General features: G+C 34.8%; 1 protein-coding gene across 18 annotated transcripts in view; it reads left to right on the top strand.

Moving 5' to 3' along the window:
- Positions 1 to 200: 200 nt before the first annotated feature.
- The window catches only part of ODF2L (outer dense fiber of sperm tails 2 like), an 81857-nt gene continuing 62883 nt past the window's right edge, over positions 201 to 19174 (top strand). For 11 of the 18 annotated variants that reach the window (XM_072974039.1, XM_072974040.1, XM_072974049.1 and 8 more), the window contains exons 1-10: positions 201 to 358; positions 5223 to 5390; positions 6780 to 6949; positions 8771 to 8903; positions 9545 to 9670; positions 10660 to 10719; positions 10847 to 10918; positions 11473 to 11589; positions 14944 to 15129; positions 18294 to 18403. In XM_072974039.1, coding sequence (XP_072830140.1) covers positions 6837 to 6949; positions 8771 to 8903; positions 9545 to 9670; positions 10660 to 10719; positions 10847 to 10918; positions 11473 to 11589; positions 14944 to 15129; positions 18294 to 18403 — 917 coding nt within the window. In that variant the 5' untranslated portion in view covers positions 201 to 358; positions 5223 to 5390; positions 6780 to 6836. Of the gene's footprint in view, positions 359 to 387; positions 512 to 837; positions 973 to 997; positions 1016 to 1631; positions 1734 to 5222; positions 5391 to 6779; positions 6950 to 8770; positions 8904 to 9544; positions 9671 to 10659; positions 10720 to 10846; positions 10919 to 11472; positions 11590 to 14943; positions 15130 to 18293; positions 18404 to 19174 lie in introns of those variants that run through there. The other 7 variants (XM_072974051.1, XM_072974055.1, XM_072974042.1 and 4 more) reach the window with 6 other exon arrangements.

The raw sequence follows: 19174 nt of genomic DNA on the forward strand, positions 1-19174 counted from the left end.
CCCTTTACACAAAACAAAAGGGTGGGGGGCGGAGCTTACCCGGAGAAGTGACCCAGTCACAGCGCCTCCCCGGGCCCCGCCCCCTCAGTCTCGCCAATAGCAGCAGACGCCGGCGCTCGCTTTCCTGAGCTCCGCCAATTGGCTGTGCCGCCTGCAGGCCCGACGGAAGGGGCGGGGCGGCCGTTGCCAGAGAAGCCACTTGCTGGTTACTAACTCCGCTTTTGCCCGGCTTGCACCTTCTGGGGCACTCCTCCACCGCGAGCAGCCCGAGGACTTCGCCCTCCTCCCTAGCTTTCACCCACGGCCCTGTTCCCCGCGTCCCGCTCCCTCCTGGCCGACCCAGGGCTGGAGAGCCCAGGTACGCTTGCCGGGCTTGCACTAACGTTCTCCGAGCGTCAGACTTGGCGGCCCCTGCGGACCCCTCCACAGCGGAGCGGCGGCGGGCTGGCGTCACGGCGACGTGTCGACGCAGCGGTGGGGCGTGCGCGCGCCTTCGGAAGGGGAAGCTTAGGTTTGCGTGACCGCCCGGGGGCTGGGGGCGGGGCCGGGGCCGGGGCCGTGGGGTTCGCGGAAGTGAGAGGCCCTCACGTCCGCCCCGAGCTATGCCTCAGCTCCATTCTACCTACATCCTCTCCTTACCCCAGACAGACAGCTTGGACTTGGGCAAGGCAGCCAGGCGCGTACTCTCCCTGAGGGTGTGGTCCCTGGGACTTCAGGGCATCGTAGCCGAGGGGGCTGGTCCAGAACGAAACGGACCGGGCCGGCCCCAGGCATGGCAGCGTTTCTTTTCGAAATAGTGCTCCCTTACGTATTCGACTGGCTTTCAGGTGCACACCATGTAATATGCCGGACTCTGGTAGACTCCGGGGCTCTCTAAGTGAAGAATGCTCCAGGAAGCGTCAGGAAATAACTCCTTCTCCAGGGTTCTAGATTCCAGCCTCTATGGAAACTCCTCCAAGTGTGTGGCCTTGGGTAGGTCCCTAACGGGCTTCAGTTTCCTTATCTGTGAAATGAGGTTGGTGATAGTCAGTTTAGAGTGGTTGTGATGAAAGAGATTAACTAAACCAGTGCCAGATTTTGAGTAGGTGGTCAGTACGTGTTGCTTGCTTAGTGAGAAAACCATAGTCAGACTTCGGCCAGATGTTGGGGATAGTCTGCTGCAGAGAAAAAGTTCCCCTGTTTCCTCACGTGGTAAGGTTTCAGGTGTTTTTGAATGAATGGGGTTTTTGGAGTAGTTTTAAGCACCACCTGGTTAGTTGTGGTTAAAATAATAAGACTGTAGGAAGCCTGTTTGGTTTTAAAATCAGTTTAATACCCTTCTGCTTACAATAAGATTGTCGCGGTATGTTTGCAATTCTTTAACTGCCAGGTATCCACTTCTTGCTTCTCTTTTTTTCTGATTTCACAGCTGATATGTATTAGTATAGTTTTTGCATCTCAGACACCCAAAGGTATGAGAAAATGACTTTGTTTATATTGCTACTAATCACTTCTTAGTTTGTACAAATGAGTGAGACCTGAGGAACTGGTATAGCAATGAGGTTGACATAGCAACTATCCCCTTGGGCATAGTTCTGCTGAAAGTTAATAATTGTTCCCCTGGGCTCTGGTTTAGTGGAACTTAGTGTTTTTGCTGCATTGAAGATGATTTGTAATAATTCTGCAAGAATGGATTTTGAAGGGATTGTTTTGAAGATAAGAGTTGTTTCTATACGGACATCTCAGGCCTGCAGGTAATTTCAGGAATGGTGGTTGACTTGGAATGATTTTTTTTTAAGGTGAAAAAAAGAGAAGACCTGGTGGGAAAGCAGCCCCAACCGAGTGACCAAAGGAACCCTAAATTAAATGAACAAACAAGCAGACCCCACCTAAAGTGGTCTGCTTCAGTCTGTTCAAACCTCAGCACAGCTTTGACTGGCAAAAGTTCTCATTTTGTAGAAGAGAAAACCAAGGCCCAGTGAAGCTAAGGTTTTTCTGTCAGGTGGTTTGTAAAGACTGAGAACTGATGACTGTGGCCCAGTGTTTTTCATTTTCATGTGCCACCTCTGGACATCAAGGAAAGATTAAATTATGTTCAGTCCTCTGTACTCTAGGAAGGAAGAAATACATACTTTAAGAAGATTTTCTTCAAACTGGTCTAAGTTAATTTTGGTACTTAAAGGGATAAGGTACCATTTTCTGGGATTTATGTGTGGAGCAATCCATTCACATGGTCACAGGTAAATGAGGGGTTATAGGTGATCACTTCTTTCTGTGCTGATCTCTTGCTATTCCTGCATTCTGCTTCCTCCATTGTTTTTCAGGCTTTTATCACCAATGGGAACAACTTTTGATTTCTTCAGAAATTTTTTATTGGAAAAGAATGTTGGAATTTCATCTCTCATGAGACCTTCCCCTCCATATGTCTAGTCCATGTCCCAAAATACCACTGGATTTATCTTTTATAGATGCACTTCTGTCTGTCATTCCCCTGCTTAAGCTTATTTAATGGTCTGTCTTAACCTTTAGAAAAAAATTCAAGCTCTTGAGCTTGGCATACAGTGACTGCTTTCAGTGTGTCCTGTCTCATCTTTTGCCTTGTGCCCTTTCAAGTCGTGATCTGTCACAATTCCTCACTCTTCCTGGTCCTTTATCCTCTACCTGGAATACCTTTTTCTGTTCCCTCTTGCCAAGCTCAAGCTTGTTCTGCTGGACTCTTCTGAGGATCCTCCTCCTCTGGGAAGTCTCCCAGGATCCTGTCAGTGGTTATTAGGTCTCCTCCCGTACGCTGTCATGGTGCCCTGCCAGGCCCCTATCACAGCCTTTACCACGCTGGCTTTGAGTGGTCTGCTCAGTGTCTGCGCTCTCTTTGGACTTGTAGTCTGTGCCTTCAAAGAGCTCAATCCTTCATTTCCTTTTACGGAGTTTTCTTTTTCTTTTTCTTTTTCTTTTTTTATTATATACTGAATTTTTAAGTGTTGTTAAAACCTGACAAAATTAAGGCAAGTTTGTATGTTACGTTCAGCTGTGTAGATGCTTATATTTTAGTATCTGATGGCTTTTGGTTTAAAACTGAGATTCACCACTTCCTTACTTGTGATCTTGGGCAAGCTATTTAACCTTTCTGAAACTTGGTTTCCTCATTGTAACTTTTGGATGTTAATTGCAACCTTGTAGGCTTTATGTGAGATGATCTTTATGAGGTCAGTCAGTGCTCTGTTAATAAATGGCAGCATGTCTTCATGTTGAAGGGAGGGAAAATGTTTTCTGTTCGTCTGATAAAGGGTGCTGGCTATTTAGAGTTAGACAGTATTCCGAACATCTTTGGTCCAGTTTTTTCCCACATAATTGGGCTCTCTATGTGGGGCTCCCTTCATCTCAAAAGTGTTTCGCTTTGAACAATAAATTATTTGGTCACCCTAACTTATATATTAAAACCTAACCTATGCCTCTCACTGTGTTAGGTAATTTTTAAGGATGGAGGTTGATGGGTATATTTATCCTTACAGGTTTAGTAGAAAGGTTAAAGGAGAACTAAAATATGAGCATTTATGGAGCAATTAAATTCTAAACTGTATGATTCTGAAATATTACTAGATGTTGAGGATTCTTGGTGGGCTGAATCAGTGAGAGGAACATTTTGAGAAGGAGGGGGGATTTGGGCCTTGAAAGTATGTATGTAACCTGCATTTATAAATCAGTCACTCTTGCAGTCCACTTTTTCCCCATTCTCCCCATTCTGCAACCCTTTTATATTTAAATTTCTTTCTGGAACCCTTTTATATTTAAATTTCTTTATTCATTGAACAGAAGCATTAGCTAATTACTTATCTAACTTAACGTCTCTATGTCCGAAAATGTTTTTTTTCCAGTTTTGGTAGCTTTTACTCATAAGATCTATTTTCCACCTCTGGTTATTTTTACTCTCTTCCTACTTCCAAATTTCCTATACCTTTTTTTTTTCATTATGGGGTCCAAAAAGTCATAAATTACTTCTCTAGTAAACTTTTGACTAGTATGTAGAATAGTGAAGGAAACAAACAGCATTCCTATATCTACTTGATGCTCTTTGCTGAATATTTCATAGTGAGTTTTTCAATAGAAGCTGTGTGCTTTTTGTTGGAAGCCAGTGGGAACTAGTTTTCCAAGAACTAGTGTTTGGCAAAACAAATTGAAATCTGGAAAATTCAAATGCTTTTCAGAGAGATTAGTTTTGAACACATATTTGCAGGTGGTTAGTATATTTAGAACAATCTTGGTGTTAAGGAAGGTTATGGACTGTAATCTTTCATTTCTCTGACCATGGCCAGTATCACAGTCCCAGAACAGCCATCCCTCAAATGCTTCTTGTTGGCCAAAATGGAACATAGTTTAGTGAGTGTTGCTGGATCAGCATAAACTCATGAACATGCCTGGAAAAAGCTTTAAGTATATGCATTTTGAGTAAGGAACTGGTAAAGTCATCCTTATATAGGAAATTTAATTCCTTAGAGATTAAAACTGTTTTAAATTACTGTTCTCTAGAAATTTGATCATTAAATATGTGTGCAGAATATGTCTCTCTGTTTTACCAGTAACAAGTTATACAAGAGTATAATACATTTGTAAATTGGCAGTTTATTCTACATAATTGAAAACATTTTCTTGTAAAACATCTGCTTTTCCAGACAAGAATCCATTTGGTCCAACAAAATGATGGCATTTTTTAATAAAGGCAGGACTTTTTATACTAAAGAAAATTAAATTACATTGTTGTTCACACATATATTTTTGGTTATAGTATTGTCACAACACAAAATTAGTGGAGTATCTTGGAACCTCCAAACAATTTCTATTCTATATTTATCTCTAGATCATAAGAATATGATTGTTGATAATTTCTATGGAAATATTTGAGACATAACACTTTTCTGTTTTGTGTTTTGAGAAATCAGTAATGAAGATAACATTTTAGAATGTTGGGCTAAAAGTCATTCTAAAATCTCTATTTTTTTACACTATGTTAATTTTATTTCTTTATCTTTAAGATATGACACAGTTACTTTTTTAGAGATGATGAAGTAGAAAAATGCTGTATGATTTTATCATGTGGTAAAACTTACAGAAAGCTTTCAGTAGCCCACAAAGTCAAGCAAGAACTCATTTGAAATACTGATACCAAATCTTATCTCATAAAATGTTTTCTGTAAATAGAAGATCCGTATCCTCTTACACTGATTTTTAAATTTTTGTTTTAAATATAGGAACTATTTTTCTTTTAATGATCCCCAAAAAGATGATTCAAGGGGTGAATGAGTAAAAAGCAAGTCTTTATTCGTCATATTCGTTACGTCATGAGCCATGAGTCCTCTCCTTCAATTACTGCTTAGCTTTTACAAGACTTACACGTGCTGAGGATTCAAATAAATAAGGTATTCTTTTTTGAGCTTCCAGTGTACAGAGATAAATATTTAAACAAGTGAATGGATGGAAGATAAATACCCAAATTGTAGATGATAATTCTCTTGATTGCAGTGACTTACCTGAGTATATTCTTCTTCACCTTTAGGTTTGGTTTTTCATTTGATTGTGTGTATCTATATATTTTTAATTCTTCTAGACTACAGAGAGCTCAGAATTTGTTATGCCCTATTAACAGATGTTGCATGTTTTCAGAATTCAGGTAGATCATCTTAGACTATCTGTATCTTACTCAACAATTCCATCTTGATATGACTTGCTAGTATTTAAAAAATATGAGCATGCTTTTCATTGGCCTATATCCTAAATATTTATCTTTCTGGTATATAAACCCTTCAGACAAAAACACATACTTTTTTTATAGACATTTTGAAAGGTTTCTGAATTGCTAATTAAATATTGTAAACAATTTTCAACCTTTACTTTCGTATCTACCTAAAGTATTGAAAATTCTTGAACATACGTATTTTATGATACACGTATATAAATATAAATTACAGAGAGGTAAAATATCTCTGAAAAAAATGCAGAAAACCTTAAATATAACATTTGACTTTGTATAACAAAATGAATTCAGGGAGACATATTACCATATATTAGAGTTGTGAAAACAGCCTTAATGATTGTTGAAGCTCTGACTCATTACTTAAGATGGAATCCTTTTGAAGAAATTCATAAATATCCACATTTTAAAAATGACATTTCCAGATTTGAGAGAAAACAACTAGGTAATTTAGTAAAACTTAGAAGTAATGTCATTTATCCATTATCACCAAAAATATCCTAGATTGAGCTTTTTTTAATAGGGTTTATTTATAGGAATAAATGAATTTAACTTTGAAAGGTCTACTTTCAAAAGAATAACTTACCTTCTTTGTAGCTATTGTTGCCAGATACTTTCGAAAGTATTTTAAATTTCTCCTGTTCTAGGTAGGAATAACATCCATCTCCTGCTGGATGGATCTAATGAAATTGGGAATCATAGTTGTCCTGTGGTTTTTATATTCCTTTTCTAACCTGATTGGATTAAGATATTATTGTGATACTTCAAGAAATAGACGAGTAATTATTTCTGCATTCTTGTGTGTGTGTAGAAAATGGCAGGCTTTTTGGAAATTGTGTATGGAGGTTGGCAATTGTTGAGTGGTTGTGCTATGCAATTTTGATACTGTTTGGAATTAGTACCCCAATGAGTAGCAGTTATAATTTCAGTTTTGTGTGTGAAATAGTATTCTTTTACACATCTTTAGGATTTTGATCACATATCGTAGGGTAATGACAAAAAAAAGAATCTACTGAAATGATTCTTTAGTAACTGCAATAATTAAAATATTTCCTAGCTTTCAGCTTGTGTGGAGAAGTTGTGGAAGCCACCTATAAATCCATTCACCGAATTTATGGAGGAGCCTGCAAATGATGGAAGTCATTCAGAAGAACTGGTTTCCCATTTTAAACGTAGACCAGAGAAAGAACATTTACCACAGCATGCCAGTGAAAATCAACTCAGCTGGTATTCTCAACAACAGCAGGGGATATCTTAATCTTTTGATTTCAGGGTTTCATGTTTTGTCCATATTGTAAATTATTTGACTCAAATGCAGCATTCTTTCAAGACTGTTTTCTTCCAGTTTAGTAATTCATATTTAGTTAATCTGATTACAAATGTACTCATTTAGCAGAATTTGGCTAGTTAATTTGGAATTTTAACAAAAGCAATCAAAAATGAAAACCTTATCTATTAAGATTTTATAAAGTATATAGCTTTTTAAGTAATGTTAATGAAAATATAACTACTGTGGAATATTGGAAATACAATTAGTGACCACTAATTCACTGCCATTTGGTATATTGCTCTCTAGCAAATACTGGTCATGTTTTGCTTCTTTAGAATGGGGAATGTGCTTATTATTTGTATAAGTCATTACTCCCCAAAATGACAGTCTTAAAATGCCATTTTTGTTGCTATGGATAGTATAGTCCACTTCTAGTTTAGCTGGTTATAAATGGAAATGGTATTTGGTCATCTACAATCATTCTTGACTTTCTGTCCGTGGTTTTTAATGACAGTTGTCATTTGTAGCCAGTATCGTCTTAGGCCCATCATTTTAAGCCATTGGTGCTTAAAAATACAATCTACTTTTTGACATAGCCTCTAAGATGCCATCAGTTGGTACTGAGCCATTATATTATGTTCCCTAAAAGAAAAAGTGTCAGTTAAAGAAGGACACGATGCTTTCTCATCACTTGGAATTTTATTTGTAAACATTGGAGAAGCTCCTTCAAACTTAATTATACATAGATTTTTAGTCCAAATAACTTTTTGCTCATATAAAAATAAGATGTAAATGAAATAAGTTTGTTAAGGTATTCTCAAAACTTCTTTATACTCAAAGTCCAACTCTTCTGAGTCACTTTGTGACTGAGAGCTGGCCTTGCTGTTAAGAAGATTCGTGATACTGGCATTTCTTAGGAGCATCTGTAACTGAAAGAAAGTTGGTTGGTCATAGGCTCTTCCTTACAGTGTATGGCTGTGTACATTGGAGTCTTGCTTCTAGAATGTCGCTAAACGTTACTGTTTCACCAACTCCCTCATCCCTCTCTATGGCCCTTTGTTGCTGAAGGGTAAAAAATGCTGCACCCCATCTCTGGGTTATTCTTCAAAACTTTGGACACTCATTCTGTAAGTTTTGGGGACGTACAGGAAAGACAGCACAAGACGAAACATCCCGATTTCAGGATGTAAAAATGTGAACCCCCCAAAAATGTACCTTACAGTGGTACACAGCATGTCTAGGTAAAACGCAGTCAAGAAGGCAAATCATATCAGTCTTACTCTGAGAGATGTATCAAGAGTTTTAGATATCTGCAGAGGTTTACTTTTTTGTGTTCAGTTTCTTCAGCTTACACATTCTTCTGGAGGAATTTTTTTATAAAGAACAGTGAGTTTCAAGAAAGGGCTTGGGAGTAAGTTCTAAAAAGGCAAATCTTTTGGGTTTGGAGTAAGGGAGAAGGGAATTTAAAAAAGACATTCACACAAGTCGTTTTACAAAAGGGATATTGAATAATTGGCAAATAACACAGTAATACATTGCTGTTGGTGCTCTTTGTGTTTCACATATCTTAGCATTTTGAAAACTGTATAGTTAAGTGTAGAAAAGTATGGAACTGTAGGAAAAAATTCATACATTTTCAGTGGCAATTTACTGTTACTTTCTGGAGAGCAATTTATGAAACTATAATATTTAATCAGGCTGTGCTCAATTTGCATGAAAAGTATAACTAGTTTATGTAACAGCTTTAACTTAAATTTTATTTGTGCATATCTTATTAGCCTAAAGCAGGACATCCTAAATGAAAAGACTGAATTGGAAGCCACATTTAAGGAAGCTGAGATAGCAACTTGCTCTGTGGAATTACTTTTGCCATTGTTTAAGGAAACCATTGAAGAGATAAGTTTTGAAAATGTGAGTACTTGACTCGTGAACGGCTAATAAAACGAGAAGCTAGGATAACGCTCAGAATGCATTTACTGAGGTCTCGTACAGCAGTTATGCTCACGTATTGCTATTTGATGTACAAAAATGCAGATTTATCAGTGTTCCTTATTCCTATGTCATTAACTGCAGTTCTTTTCCTCAGAGGTAATCTCAGGCATGTACTTGGTAAGAAGCTGAGCTGGAAACTGTATACTTTAGTTCTTGACTTACCTGGAGTAAAACAAGAGTCAGCTTTTCTCAAGAGTGAATTTAAAACTAAAATATTTTGAGGGATGAAATATATCTGTTTTCTACAGTGTTATGCAGAACAGAGACCGCTGTTCTAAAATTTCAGTGTTGGGGGCAAAAATTAGATTGTATTCTATTAGTTTTATTAAAATGCCTGAGCTACTTTAGGGTTTAAACCCTTATTTTGATTTCATTTTACTTTAGTGCACCGTGTAACACGTACTAGTTACTGTGAATAAACTTGGCAAATTTTTCTTACTATGTGCAAAAGAATGGTTTTATTACTAGGAAAAAGTATTCTTTGATAATAGTGGCATTATATTTTAGAATGTCTTAATGCCATGTCTTAAAATGTGTTTGTGTTTCTTATATTTTGTCAGGCTAATCTTTGTGCATATAATTTGAAGATTGCTAAACAGAAGGAAATATTAACAAAAGAATTAGACACTTTAAAATGTGTAAGACAAGCTTTAGAACATCATCTTAGAAAGAAAGAATACCAACAAGTAAGAAATAACTCAGCACTATTTTAATAGTGATATTTCTCACTTGAAGGGTATATTATTTCTTAAATTGTGGAAATTAAAATACTGGAATATTTGAAATGGAAATAATTCTTGAATTTTTATTTGAAATGGCAATCATTAACCTCTACTTTCAATGTTTCATTGTTTTACATGAAAGCAGGATGTTTTTATAGAAAATATATTTTTATTTATTATAATTCATTTTAGTTGATTATAATAAAATACTTCTAGAATTTAAGCTTTTGTGTGCATTACACTTATACATTCACTCATCAGTTCTTTAACAGTTTGATTGAGATATAATTCACATACCAAATAGTTCACCTGTTTGAAGTACACAATTCAGTGATATTTAGTGTATTCACCGAGCTGTGTAGCCATCGCCATTGTCAACTTTAGAGCATTTTCATCACTACGAAAAGAAACCCTTGGCCCTTTAGAAGTCCGAGTCCTGTCCCCACACCCCTCTTTAGCCCATTGTCTACTTTTTCTGTCTCTATGGATTTGCTGATTTTGGATATTTCACATAAATGGAATCATGTAATATGTATGACCCTCAAAATGAATAAACATTTTTCTATGTTCTCATTTAAAATATTTACATAGAATTCTGTTACTGATTTGCTGTAATTCTTTAAGAAATTTCTTTTTCCTAGACTTTAGGTTGTTTATAATTTTTACCTATTTACGAACAGCACTGTGAGCTTCCTTTGTGTATAAGATTTTTGTGATTTTTGTGTCATTGACTTGTACTTTTAGAAGTATTATTTAGAAATTGTGGACAAAAATTGATTTGGAACACTTAAGCAAAAAATCCTTCTGATGGTTTTAACTTTAAAAAAAAAAACCAAACTGTGCATAGTAGTTGTCCATATTAGTTTCTTAAGTGATGTTTATTCCTCTTTCTGCTTTTTTATGTAGAGAAATACGGTTTGTGAACACTGATTTATAACATCTTTTTTCCACAGGTGGAGGGCAGTTTATCCAGCATGTTAGAGAAGCTGACTGATAATGAAAGTGAAATCGCTGTAAGTCTATCTATACTTGGTGTCTGTTCTTCTGATATTTTTTGCTTATATGGCGGTTGGTTTTATAAAATTAACCAACATTATCCAAGTTGTGATATTTCTAACTCTTATGTTACATTTGCTGAAGAATCTTAAAAAGAAGCTACTTGAAAAGGAGACCTGTATCCAAGAACTTTCTTGTCTGTTTCAGAATGAAAAGGTAAGCATATTTGGAGCTTAATTCATCATATTTTCTTGATATTGACTCCCTCTTTCTCTTCTTTCCATCCTGGCCCCCATTTCTTCAGAAATACACAGAGAGTTTTTTAGATTATTTGGATATTCTTACAAGTTTTATGTATCAAATATAACATCTTATTTTTTTAAAGTTGTTTTTCCTTTAAAGATTTTTATGCTGTTTCCAGTCAGGGTACTTTGCATCAGTCAGGGACCTATGTGTAAATTTGTGTTTCAATTTTAGTATAAATGAAGGAATTTCAGTGTTTGTTGGAGCATTTCAGACATACCCATAGTTTTACCTAGGAAGACAGGTAGGATCTTTTTAAAAGAGAGAATTAGGAGTTATTAACTAAAAAGGGGGGAGGAGGAGACAGCATCCTGGTTTTATATAAAATCCATTTGCAATGTGGGGAGTATTGTGGTTCATGTAAAGTAGTATTTCACTCTTTATCAACTTTTTGGATCATGTCTAAATACATAAAGTTTAATATTGTGTAGAAATACATCAACTAACACATTTTTTTTCTGTTATAGGCAAATGCTTTGAAAGCAAACCGTTTTTCACAATCAGTGAAAGTAGTACATGAACGACTACAGTTCCAAATTCATAAAAAGGAAGCAGAGAATGATAAATTAAAAGAATACATAAAGGTTATAAATATTCATATTTTTATAGTTTAAGTATTAAAATTAATGAATGACTATAAAGTCTTTCCTTAGTTCTGGAATTTAGTGGTTTTGAAAGAATTCTATTTAAGTGTTGCCATGGGAAATACATATTTTAAGCAGGTCTTCAGCTTTCTGGTCTTTCTAAAGATTTGGCTCCAAATCCCAATATAACAATGCTATCTCTTTTTAGTACCAATCTAGGAAAGATTTGTGACGCTTCAAATACTTTAAAAATCTCTCCTTTTATTAGTTAACTTATGTTTATTGTGGAAAATTTGTTGAATATAAAAGAGAAAATTAAAATAGCTTAAAAATACTGAAACCATTAACATTTGATATATAGTATTCCAGACTTTTTTCTGCATCTATACATAGACATATATATGCTCACACATATTTAGTAAGCAGACAATGAATGTTTATTATTTTATATTTATTACTAATGACTTTAAAATCAGTTAACCTAGCTTTGGTGTTTGGATAATTGAGTAACCTCCTTGTTTTGCAGTTTCTTAGCAGGATAATTAAAGGGAATTTTCTAGCTTATACCGAGTAGTTGAAATATTCTTGTGGAAGCCTCACAGTCACTTTGAGATAGGAGTTTGAGATTGCTATGGTATGACGCAAGCTAACTGGGTCTACTGTCATTATTTTTGCCAAAGGAAAAGAAGCAGTGTTTCCACTTTTGGAAGAGAAGTGTACAAAACACACCCCACTCAGCATGAGGACTTCTGTGTTAGATTTCTGTCAGCTTTCGTACCCCTGAATCATGGATGGCAGATGTCTGCAGCCAGGGCCCCTGCTTCAGGACTGCATTACTGGGGGTGGTTTTTTTTTTCTTCAATGACAAAAAGCCTTTGCCCATCAAAGGGACATTAAGCAGGCTTATGGGGTTATAAATTTTGTCCTTTGCCTATAGATGCTTTTAAGCACTTTCCCCCAAAGATTCCTTGTGTTCTTTGCATCGGTGTCGTAGGCATTGCAGATGAACTAGGCTTGAAATTGCATTGCTCTGTCACAGTAAAGACAAAAGAAAATGTGTAATTTAACATCTTAGATCATCTACTAAAATTTATGTTTCTTACACAATTTTTAATTATATCCTCAAACAGCAATTGGGGAAGTTCTTGAAAATATTTTTCCAGTTTAAAAATGAAATAATTTTTAAAAGTTAGCGGTTAAATCTGTATATTCATGATAATTTAGAGAGCAAATATAAGGCTAAAATCCTAAGATTTTGCCATGACATTCATGTGTCTAATGCTTTGAGTTCAAATCCCCTTCCAAAATGCTGTTGTTTAGAAATGATTAAAAGAAGTTGCATTAGGTCATGGATTTTCTTACATTCCTTTTAACATACACTTTTGAAATCTAAGGCATTAAATAATTGGGGGTCAGAATTTAGTTCTTCTGTTTAGGTTTACAAGTTTTTTTTAAGGGTACAAACACAATGAACTAACTCAATGTGTCAACATAGATTTTATATTTTTAGTATTGTTGGAGTCAATTCATTGTATTGGCTCTTTTAAAATTTTAAATTGCATTATAATTCTCTTGAGAACTACTCCAAAGATGTTTTGAACCCATTTTTCTTTCTAGATATTTATAATATAGAAATTAAGCTAGAATATTTTCACATGCTTAGAACAGACGGATGATTATCTTTAATATGTTGCACGTATAATTCTTTGGAAATAGGAAAAGGCAAATAGCTGGCTTAATGTGTACATTCATTTGGGAAATGACTGTGAGAGGTTATTTTGAAACTATAAAAATAATCTGATAGTTTCGGAACAATTCCTAATAGTGCCCAAGGTATGAGATTTGATCAATCTAGTGAGAAAGTTTTGACTGGAACCTTCTTCAAAAAATTTAATTTCGCCTTGAGTGTTAAAGGGTTTTTAACTGACAGTGCAGCAGTTATTCATGGTGTGATGATGACCCCCTGTGGTTTCTTAGAGGAATGACATCTGTATTTCTTTGGAAGGAGAGGATTCTTTGTTTCTCTGAAGTAAACTGACTCTGTTCATAGTGTTTTCTCCAACTACTTATTGAAATGCTTCGTGGGATTTTTTTAGTTTAGATATATTTTTAAAGACAACTTAAGAATGTTTTGTGGGATTTTTTTAGTTTAGATAGATTTTTAAATACAACTTAAGTATATTTTGCTCTTCTCTTAGTCCATGGAATCACTTCTCAAAGAGATCAACGCCTTTAGATCTCGTTTAAGATGTACTTTTTAACCTAAATTTTAGTGGAAGTTAAGAAGCATAGTTTTTGTTGATCATAGAGTTAAGTAGAAAAGCTCCATCTTTTACTGTGACATCTTTGATTTTTTTTTATTACAATGATCGTCCAAGGAATGGAAAACTAAAACTTAAATTCTGTAATTTTACATTCTTTTCAGTATTACATGACTTCCAAGGAATGTAAAAGCATTAAAATCTTAAGTCTTTAAATTTTTAGATAGTTAGTACTCAAATACTTTTAAATACAAAGTCTTAAAACAATTTGAAATGAAAACATGAGAGTTATCACACTAAATCATAGCCATCATCTGCCTAACCTAATATTCTGGGTCTAGTTCTATCACTAAAAGTTAGGTAAGGAAACAGGCATATCCGTTAACACTGTCAAACTCGATGGAAACGTGCCCTCAAACACATTTTTACCCTCACTAACTCTTATGGATCTGAACCTGTTTGGTCTTGGAATAACAACTTTCACAAACTTACTACTCATTGGGCAAAGCAGTACTTTTATTAAACTCGATGTAACTTACTCAGATGCCAGGGCATGCCCCTTAATTCTGGTAAATTACAATTTGGTGAATGTGTTGATCTCATCCTTACTCTTCATGATATGCAGATTTTGATCGTATATCCTTTACATATTTTTCATTCCAGCTAAAGAATTCTAATATATTTGGGAAGCTGCTGATTCCTTTGAGCTTTGTGTACCTATTGGTTGAATTGTCTCCAGCTCAATTTTTTTGATTTGCAGTAACTACTATGTGTAATATGCTAGGTGTGAAATTTTTAAAAATTTTAGTTAATCAAAAAAGTTTTAAGGAAGTTAGTTTTTTTTCACCAATATTAATATTTATAGAAGGGGAATATTAGTTTTATATAGGCTTACATATTTTAAATTTGTGTTTTATAACTGGTTACAAATAAACATTAGTGAAATCACCTTTCTTTCCTGTTTTGCTTTCTATTACTCGTATGACTACTCTTTTTGATGAATTCTATGTGGAAGATTACTTACGTATTTTTACAATGTTTATGTAAACATTGAATTTCTGAAGTAATTTAATTATCGCTAATATTTTTTTAGAGCTTAGAAACCAAGATATCAGAATGGAACTTGCAATTGAGAAAGAGTAAGCATGAGGCTGTAGCAATAAAAGAATCAAGTAGGCAAAAAGCTATAGCTTTAAAAAAGGCATCTAAAATTTACAAACAAAGGATTGAACATTTTACTGGAGACATGGGAAACCTTACTTCCCAAATTAGAGAGCAGGTAAGTATATGCATTCTTCCTTAAAGAATTGTTTTATGTACTTAGTTTATGTAGTTAATTAACCTCATAGTGCTTAATATAATAATGTTGTTCTTCTCTTAATGCTGATACTAGAAAAACTTTACTCGTACTCTTTTGCTTTAGACTTTATTTTGAAAGATTACATAAAATGTCAAATTGGCATATTGAATTATATCAGCATTTCCTTGGGACTTTATTAGAAGAGTATGTTAAGTGTGTCCCAAAGCATCTATGGCCAAGTAAGGGTAACACTTCATGCATATTCACCCTTGGAAATTGACAGTGCACATTAACATTAAATTAAAGGCACATTAACTTACTATTAAAGGCTCTGAGAAGGCCTTCAGTAAAACTAAAGCAGTGTCATGGAGAGAGAGTATTGAATTCAGAGTTCCCTACCACTTATTTAAGCACTGAACTCTTCTTTTAGCCACAAAGCAACTCTTGGAACTGGTTCTGAAGAATACCAGTTTGGGAAATGCTGATTTATGTTATTAGACCATATGACTTTATTCAGTAATTCACTTCACTTAAACTCTGTAATGCATTTAAAACCATTTGCTGACGTAAACCCACCATGTGAAAGTGATCTTTGGGTGTATTACAAAGTTGAAATGTATTTAGTGCTTTGTTGTTTTTAATGAATTATATTTATTCAATTACCAGTTAATAAAACATTTACTCTCTTAAGTATCTTACTGGTATCTTGCCTCTTAAGAACTTATGCTGTGGCTTATAGAATTATTAGAGGCTTTTAGAAATGCAGACAGACTTGCATAAATGCTTGTATAAATAAAACAACTCAGTATTTTATGAGTTTAACTCTTAACATTTTAAGACTCTAATATTTAACCTACATTCAGAAGAACTTAATTAGATAAAAACTAGGGGACTAAGTTCAAAATCTAGAAGGTTGTAGGCCTACTTGAATGCCTAAAAATATTCTTGACTGGCAAAAGCTAACTGAATCGTTAACACACTTGGAAGTTTCCTATTTAACTAGCATCGTATCACTCATGCCCCAAATCATAATATAGGAAGGTTCCTCCACTTGTGCCTTTGGGTAAGGTACATACCTCCTCTAAGCTTCAGTTTCCTTATCTATAAAATAGGGGCTAGTAGTACTGCCTATCTCGTATGATTGTGAGGGGGAATAAATGAGAACATACATGCCAGAGCACAGTGCCTGGCCAGACTGCGTTTTTGCCATACTGGCCTCCTTGTGGTTCAACTAATGCTTGGAGTGTGTTTGCTTCATTGTTCCGTGCTGTTGCCTCTGGCTGCAGTGTTCTTCTCAGGCTCAATAATAGCTGGTTCTTTTGAACATCATTCTGGTATCTTTTTAACTGGCATTTCTTCAGAGGGGCCTTATTTTACTACTCCTTTTGAAAAAAGTCCCACAACAGTTAATCACATCAGTGTCTTAAATTTTCTTTTTAGCATTTATTTCATAAGTAAAATTTCTGAATATCTTAATTTATATTCTAATTGTCCTGTGTACACTTCATAGTGCATATTAATATTTATTTTACATAAAATATGAAAACAAACAGTCTTTCTTCAACATATCAAAACCATTACTGGTAAAATGTAAACAAAAAATGTCTCGCACATAGTAGATGCTGAATAAATACTTTTTCAGTGTGTGGATGAGTGATGGAAGGAAAGAAGGAAACAGTAAATGTTGACTGTTAACATTGTTACTTCTGGGTCTTCTGATTAGTAATTATTGGCACTTCTGTCACTCTAGTGTGTTTGTTTTTCTGTAGATTATAGAAGTGGGTACAGTGGCTGTAGCTCTCAAGGTGGATTTGTAGACAGTAGATTCATTTGACAGTTACTTACCGAGAGTCTGCTGTATGCCAGGCACAACTCAAGACTCTAAGCAATGAACAAAACAATCCATCTCTGGGAGCTCACGTTCAACGTGGATAACCCACCACTACCACTTTCATTTCTTTGCTGACAGTTCTAGTGTTTGAAGGCCAATGGGTGATCTCCACAAAACAGCTTGGCATAGAACTACCATATGACCCAGCAGTTACTCTCCTGGGTATTTATCCCCCCAAAGTGGGAAGACTAATTCAAAAAGATACATGCACCCTAATGTTCATAGCAGCATTATTTAAATTGCCAAGATACGGAAGCAACCTAAGTGTCCATCAGCAGATAAATGGATAAAGAAGTTGTGATACACACACACACACGAATATTACTGAGGCATAAAAAAGAATGACATTTTGCCATTTGCAACAACATGGATGGACTTTATGCTAAGTGTTTTATGCTAAGTTAAATAAAGTATTATGCTAAGTGAAATAAGTCACATAGAGAAAGACAAATACTGTATGATATCATTGATATATGGAATCTAAAAAATAAACTGGTGAATATAATAAAAAAGAAACAGATTCACAGATATGGAGAACAAACTACTCGTTACTAGTGGGGAGAAAAGGGGGGAGGGGCAAGATAAAGACAGGGAATTAAGAGGTACAAACTACTATGTATAAAATAAGCTACAAGAATATATTGTACAACAGAGGGGATATAACTAATATTTTATAATAACTGTAAATGGAATATAACCTTTAAAAATTGTTAATCACTATGTTGTACACCTGAAACTTATGTAATATGGTACATCAAACTATACCTCAATTTAAAAAAAACAGCTTGGCATCATTATAACCAAGATAAATAGGCTGCATCATTGAATGTTGGGGAATTGGGGAATTGCAGGCAGTTCCTGTGTATACCATAGAGGGCGTCTTTCTCTGATGCTTACGTGGTTGTCAGCATCTACTGTAGATAGAATGCCAAATGAAAAGTTTAATAAATGTAAAGGGAATTATCTTCAGTAATTACGAAACGTTATTTGATAATAGTTCCATCAATATCCTTAAAATGTTAAGTTAGAACTGCCACTATGTGCCTATGAAATAATAGTAATATCAAGTCATTATTAAAGGTTACTTTAAAATTTTCCTGTGTTCAGAGCTGTACACTGAAATTCTCTGTAACGAAAGTTCCAAAGTTTGTAGGATGGGTGTTTCCTTGTTTATAATGTATTTGTGTTTAGGGCCCTGAACAAAACCTAAGTGTTATTAAATTACAAGATGAGTACTTTATGTGTTTTTTAGGAAGCCAAGTTGTCTGAGACAATTTCAGCTTCCAATGCCTGGAAAAGTCATCATGACAAAATTGTAATAGAAAAAAATGAATTGGAAGTTCAGATCGAAACAATGAAAAAGTAAGAAAGAAATTTAGAGTTTTTTAATGTTTAATAAGTATTTTCAGTTCTTTCCTCTTTGAGTGGTTTGTATTTTGTTTTTTTTGGATTACATGTGATAAAGCTGTTGTCTGTATGATTTGATATTTTTGCTACTTATAATTCTATAAGCTTTCGTTACTCTACTCTAAAAATACAATGAAAACGATTACCCACTAAAAGTGCATTGGTGTTCACATTTTGAAATTTTGAACTTGTAGGTTAGTATTTGGTGTTTGAGTATGTGTCATCTATTGTTTGCAATAAATGTTAACATTGACCTTGTCTTGAAATGGAAGTGATATTTCTCTACTAAAAATAATATTTAAGTAGATATATATAACAAAGTTTATAATAAAAACATAAATGCTTCCAAATTTCTAAAAGTATTGTTCCTTAAAGTGTCTTATTGTATAACAAAGAAAAATCAATGAGTAAAAATATGGATATTTTATGATTTGAAATTTATTCATAAGCCCCAACAATAATGAGCTCTGAATATTTGCTTTTGAATGCTTCATTTTCTGTATATTTTCTTCAATTTTATCATTGAAACCTAATGCATATACTTTGCTTTTAAAGATTATTTATTACATCACTTGATCCTTTATTTAACCTTGTCCCTGAAATTGTGCATATGTGTGTGCACATGTGTAAATGACAGACAGACCTACCTGTGGGTGGTAGTTTAGGTGTTTCAATGACTAGCAAAGAGAATGTTGTATAATTTCTCACTGGCATCATAAATGGTTA

This window comes from Vicugna pacos, chromosome 13, assembly GCF_048564905.1.
Source record: "Vicugna pacos chromosome 13, VicPac4, whole genome shotgun sequence".
NCBI lineage: Eukaryota > Metazoa > Chordata > Mammalia > Artiodactyla > Camelidae > Vicugna > Vicugna pacos.